This window comes from Harpia harpyja, chromosome 14 (genome assembly GCF_026419915.1).
Source record: "Harpia harpyja isolate bHarHar1 chromosome 14, bHarHar1 primary haplotype, whole genome shotgun sequence".
Taxonomy (NCBI): domain Eukaryota; kingdom Metazoa; phylum Chordata; class Aves; order Accipitriformes; family Accipitridae; genus Harpia; species Harpia harpyja.
Window position 1 is genome coordinate 27,581,056 of NC_068953.1, and position 6,095 is coordinate 27,587,150.

Consider the following 6,095-nt stretch of genomic DNA (forward strand, 5'->3'; position numbering starts at 1 on the left):
ACCCCAAAGAAGGCAAGAAGGCACAATTGCTAACCTGCAAATTAATAATTCTTTTCCAATGTTTGTCAAAACAAGCCTCATTATTTTTTTTTTTTTCCCTGTCCTTTCTCTACATGTACACCTGGTATCTCTGAAGTTTTGCCTCCAGCATAGTGTTAGTAATGGCATATGAAGGCTTTAAGCTTACTTAATTACTATATGAGATGACTTTTATATTCAGGCTTCATTGAAGTGTATTGTGATCGATTTGTATATGCTTGTTACTGCAACAGCTGTACATTTGCTTTGTGACATTGAGCTCTTATAGCAGAAACAGCAGTTTATGTAATAACTTCTGTTGAACTTAACTTGAATTTAGAGAAGTGCAGTGAATTATGGTTCATCTCTTTTTTTTTTTTTTGTTATAGAAAATGAGAAGGTTCTACAAGATCTGACTGCAGAAAACTCTGAGATGAAGACTAAACTGAAAGACCTGGGAACACCACCAAGGTATTTAAAAAAATCTACACAAGCTGATGGCTTTTTGGTTTTTTTGGGTTTTTTTGTTGTTGTTGTTGTAAGATATAAGCTGCTTTTCTTGTGCAGTGTGACTTATGTGCATTTCAGGTCACTGTCAAAGGGAGGCGTCTCAAAACCTTGTACATCCTGTGACTCTGTGAAAGGGCTGGAAGAAATGCGTGCTCAGTACATTAAAGCTGTGAGCAAGATTAAGTGTAAGTACTAAAGTCTTAGCTGAAAATTTAGGAGAGCAAAATAATTTACTTTGTCATTTCCTCCTCCTTCAGCCAACTTGCACAGGAATCTGACAGTCAAATCGCATGAGAAGTAAATTTTTCCTTCGTACTAGAGTGAATGTGAGACATGGAATTGTTACCATAATCTTGGACAAGGTTAATTGCAATGGGTGAAACTTTGTTATGCCATCCTTGCTTTGTTGCACTGTATTATGTTTTTTAAAGTGGTAAAGTGTATTTTGAGAACTGATCTCGTATCTCCAGCAAACAATCCACTTACCCTGCAACTTGTCCTGAGGGAGAATCTGCTTTTCTCTTGTGCTGTATCCTGCCTTCTGGCTTAATCAGCAACCTTCTGGCTGAGGAGAGAGGGTTAAGTGTAGCGCCAGGTCTCACTTGAGGGCAGCAGGTCTCCAAATGCCAGCTGTGCTGCTGTCAAAGAATTTGTAGACCTGCATTTTATCAGCCAATATTCCTCCCAAATCCCTGTGCCTAGTGTTTTCTATTGCTGCTGAAGATGCAAAATTGGACAACTGAATTCCCGTCTGATGCTTCATATCAACCTGCTCTGGTCTTCAGTGGCATTTATCTAGTAGGCAACATTTGGCACAAGGATTTGGGTGGAATGTTGGCAGGTAAATCCAGGCCCTTGCTGACTTGCTCCAGGTCTGCTAGACAATCCCAGTTTGTGATGTTGGCTTTTTTTTCCCCTGCTGGGAGAAAACTGGTACTAATGAAGTGTGTTTGTAGGTGACATGCTTTGTTATATCCGTGAAAGTAAGGAGCGAGCTGCTGAAATGATTAAAGTGGAGGTTTTAAGAGAGCGCCAAGAAACGGCACGGAAAATGCGTAAATACTATTTGACATGCCTTCAACAACTTCTTACTGACAATGGGAAACATGAAGGGTAAGTTCAAGTATGTTTGGAAATTACTGTTGGTTTTGAAAGAGGTGTGTAGACGTTAGTCTGGTGTTTGTCCACCTTGGAGAAAACAGTGTCTAACTGCCTGACAGCCTTGCCAGTCTGCTCAGATTGGCATGGGGTCACTGCCAAGCAGTCTGGCATACTGTCTTTTCAGTGTTCTTTTACTTTTGCTAACACTACCTTGAAGTAAAATGCAGAGTTGAAAAGGAATTACACTTAAACTTTAATTTTTTTTTTTTTTCATGTTCTGCAATTCTTGGCAGAGCTGAAAATAAAATAATGAACGCTGCCAGTAAGCTTGCTACGATGGCTAAAGGACTTGAAACACCTCTTCGACACATTCCCCAAAGCAAATCTACTTGCTCAGGTATGTTGGATTCTATAGTTGTTCTCTTCTTGATCATATTGATTTAATGCATGTAGTAACAAAAATGCAGATGGAAAGTGAAGTACTATTTATTTATAAGCTTGCTAATGGAAATGTAAATGTAAGCTGCCTGTTTTGACAATGCTTACAATTCTTTATTTAAAAAAACCCAACCAAACGGAGGAACCCAGTCCTTCTTCCAGCATTAACATTTCCTTCAATTAATCTATTTCCTTCCCTCCTCTCCTAGCTCTGCTGTTAAATTCTGATCTACCACTGGGAGTCGAGTACTCAAAAAGAGATTGCATGCTTCAGACAAGGTCAAACTGTATGGAAAGCAAATCATGTAGTGAAAGCATTACCAAAAAAGCCAATGATAAAGTCGCCCAGAAACGTGTACCACATGACTTGAGACAGCAGTTTGATGCAATGCAGACTGAAACTCAACATATGCTTCACGAAACAGTGACTTCAAATATTCAGAACGGGAATAATTCTAAAAATCTGGATGGTGCTTCAAGAGATGCTCTGCCAGAGTTTTATCCAAATGAAAATGGAAGAAGAGAAAAATACAGCCCCATCATAAATGTAGACAAAGGACTCGTGTGTGCTGCTAGTACTATAGCACATCAGAACGCTCCTCCATCTGCTTTTCAAGTAACAATAGAAAGTACGCATGCACCCAGCTTTACAAATGGCCATGCCATCTCTGGGCCAACTCATTATATGCTTAAGAGCAAGAATGATAGAACAGTCTTGAAAGAGGATAAATGTGTCCAGTCATGTGGAAAATGGAAAGCTAAATCTAAAAGAACTCGGGAATCTGATTTTCAAGAAACTCCAGAAAGAGAGGAAGGAAGCAGCAGTGAATGGAGTTCTGTGAATGGAAGCCTGCATCTGGATCGGAGTGATACGCCTCTCTTGAACCTTGAACAAAAAGCCAGTACTAATGTGCAAGCACAGACTGCATACTGTGAAGAGTTTCCTCACATCAGGTCATTTTCCCCTGCAGATGAAAATGTTGTTACTACTTGGAGAGACACTTCTAATGGCAATGGCAAGATTCTTAGCACAAAAAGCAGCACTGAAGTTTGCAGTAGAGGCCACCTGATAACAAACCCAGAGCATACTTCATTCCTCAACTCTGACAAATCAAATTCTGCTGTCACACAACTCAATGTATCGCCAGATTCAAATGTAGGAAAATGCTGCAACAAATGCTTAGAAAAAAACAGCGTGGGATCCCCAGTCTCTTCAGCAAGATAGTGGTTTTGATAGCCCACTTTCTAACTTGAACCAATACCAGTAATTCCTCGTTTGAAGGAAAAAAAGATAACTTGATATTTAAATAAAAGTGTGAGGACTGGGGAGAACCTGTTCTACTGTGTCCATTTCATGACCAATGTGACACAATTTGAATGTTACGTGAAGAAATTCTATAAAGTTACTTGAAATATTAATGCAGAGTTTTATTTACCTTTGTAATAACGCTTTCATAATTGTTTATTGTGTATTATATACAAATTTATTAAACAGAATCTATTTTTATATTAAGTTTAGCTTGCAGTGTTTATCTAAAACAAAACTACTGTAACTTGTGGTAACCTTTTTAAATGGTTGTGAAAATTCCTTCAGAGCTCAATGAGAGGTGTTTTAGGATTTGTTTGAAGTAAGTATTTTAATTGACTCTTCCATTTTGAAGGACCCCCTGTAAGCCTCTGCGTGTGTCCCCATAATAAAAGCGAAAATACTTGCATTTTTTCATTAAATAATTATAACAAATCACATTTCAAGTATTCTTCCCTTTGGTACAGCAAAAAATAGGTATAAATTAGAATAACCATGTTTTGCAGGTGTTCCTTAAATAGCATAGGTTGTCAATCTAAACTGAAGATGTAGTAATGTTCCTCCTGATGCTTAGAAAGCTTATATTTTAAAGGCCTGCTCACATTTTGAAGAGAAGTACAAAATGTATCTTTTTTTCTAGACTTTTTGCTTTCCTTGGGATGATATTTCATTTCTAGTGATGCTGTGAGGAAAAGAGGCGTTTTGCTGCTTGCTTACACAGGGTGTGATTAAATCTTACTTGTTGCGATTAATAGTATGGTTATGAGCCAGCAATTCACATCAACAGTAATACAGAAGACGTAAACAAAAAGCTTTTGCTTGCTATTATTCTGTGATATTAGATGAAGAAAAAAGACTGAATATACTCTCAAAGATGATACCTATGCCTTTCATATGTAACAACATTTAACTGCTGCAAGGATGCTCATTTGGTCTTTCAGAGTCAAACAGCACAGTCTAGTCTGACAATCTTTTCAGTTTTAAGAGGAAAATAGTACAAGATTCAACAGAAATCTTCTGAAGAAAAATGTGTTTAACTTCCTTTACAAAAACATCCTGCCTGTTTATTTCAGGCCAATTGGCAAGGCAAAATGCATTACAACTGTTGGTACGCAGGACTGGTTTGTGACTCGAAACTCTCTCGGGCGATCTAATGACAGACTTCTGAATTTCTTGGTGGCCTTTAATGTTGCCCATAAATGCAACCACACTTCCTCTTTAGTGAAGGTGGGGTTTGCCATCGTCAGTGGGAGCAAACTGAGGCCACAAGAGACCGCTTGTGCCTAAAAAAACATGGGCAGTAGTTAAGTTCAAGGGCCAAATTCCGAGCTCTTAGTGAGGAAATAGCTGTGGCGTCGTCTGCAGGGGAAAGTTTTTACTAGTTGTCCTCTAAGCCCCATGTGGAGGCTTTTTTCTCAATGATGAGTGGCTTTTTTTGGTTAGCTTAAACATTTTCCCGAATTGCACAAGGTAAAAAAGAAGCACATTTATTCCTGCGTCAGAGGTACTTATACAAGTGTTTAAACCAATACATCAGATTAATTAATTCCTTGGGCTAGTCTAGAAATGTTCCCCAGATGAAGAAAGCCTGGATCTGTAAAAGTAAACATGCAGCTGTCCTGCAGGGCATCCCTGACCATTCAGACAGAGCAGCTGAGGGCCCATCGTCTCATCGGTGTGGACCAAACATACTTTTCCAAGTAATCCTTCATCTGAGGTGGGTTCAAGAGCTTCTCTGTAGTTGCTCCCCAAAATGCCACGGTCAATGCCAATGTGCAAACCGTTTTTAAATTTCTCCTAAAATGTGACTTTTTACAGTACACTTTATTTCTGTTGTCTTGTTCAATGTTGTTTGTATGCATAACTCTTGAAGTCATTAATCTGTAGCTTTTAAAAAATGTCCTGTATTTAAAAGCTCAGTGGTTTCAGTGCAGAATGAAGTACTTAATGATCCTAGTCCTGCTAAAGCTTTGAACAGCTGATGATTTTTACATATTTTATTTAGAAGCTGGGGTCCTGCACTGATGAGAAGGGGTCTTCTGCATTACTGACTGCTCTGGAGAAAGCTGAGGGTGCAGCAGGTCCCCACTACAGTGAGGAAACCAGGGGAGTATTCTTCAGCAAGCTCCATAGCCTGATGTGAGAAAAGGTTCTTTTGTGGGTGTCCCTACTCTCTTATGGAGCAGGAAGATGTTACGCAGATGGGGCAAATGGGGGGGGGGGGGGGGAATCTTTCCAATCTCATCTAGTAAAAGAGAATAATTAAACGTGGACATCAGGTGCCCAACTAGATTTGGTTGCTGTTTCAGTTATATCACATCACAGTACTGGGCAATTTCAGTGACCAAAACTGCAATGCATGTGAGAATATGGATGTAGGTAGAGATTCGGTTAAATCCGTGCTCACCTTGTGTTTATTGTGTGTCTTGTTGCACTGACAACTCCAGAGAGCTCCAGAGCTGCCGAGGGGATTTTCAGTTTTCCTTAATGAGGATCAACTGCAGGGGCCTGCAGGGAAGATCCATACCCAAACAGCAGCAATCATTCCCCGGTGAGTAAAGTTTGAGGAACAAGGAGAAATTTAGCCCAAGAATCAACAACTCCTAGTCAAAAGCATTCCTCAGCCCTGCTTCTAACATCAGTAGGAAAGAATGAAGCAATAACAGGCTAGCATAGGGGGCTGCAACTCCTGAAATTGGACAGCTGACACCAGTCGGAAAGG

At 39.6% G+C, this 6,095-nt stretch overlaps 1 protein-coding gene across 2 annotated transcripts in view; it reads left to right on the forward strand.

The window, feature by feature from the left end:
* CEP152 (centrosomal protein 152) overlaps positions 1-3,782 on the forward strand; it is a 33,955-nt gene extending 30,173 nt beyond the window's left edge. For both annotated transcript variants that reach the window (XM_052808454.1, XM_052808455.1), the window contains 5 exons: positions 408-489; positions 607-713; positions 1,485-1,641; positions 1,923-2,026; positions 2,277-3,782. In XM_052808454.1, the coding sequence (XP_052664414.1) occupies positions 408-489; positions 607-713; positions 1,485-1,641; positions 1,923-2,026; positions 2,277-3,292 (1,466 nt within the window). In that variant the 3' untranslated portion in view covers positions 3,293-3,782. The remainder of the gene's footprint in view (positions 1-407; positions 490-606; positions 714-1,484; positions 1,642-1,922; positions 2,027-2,276) is intronic.
* Positions 3,783-6,095: the final 2,313 nt, after the last annotated feature.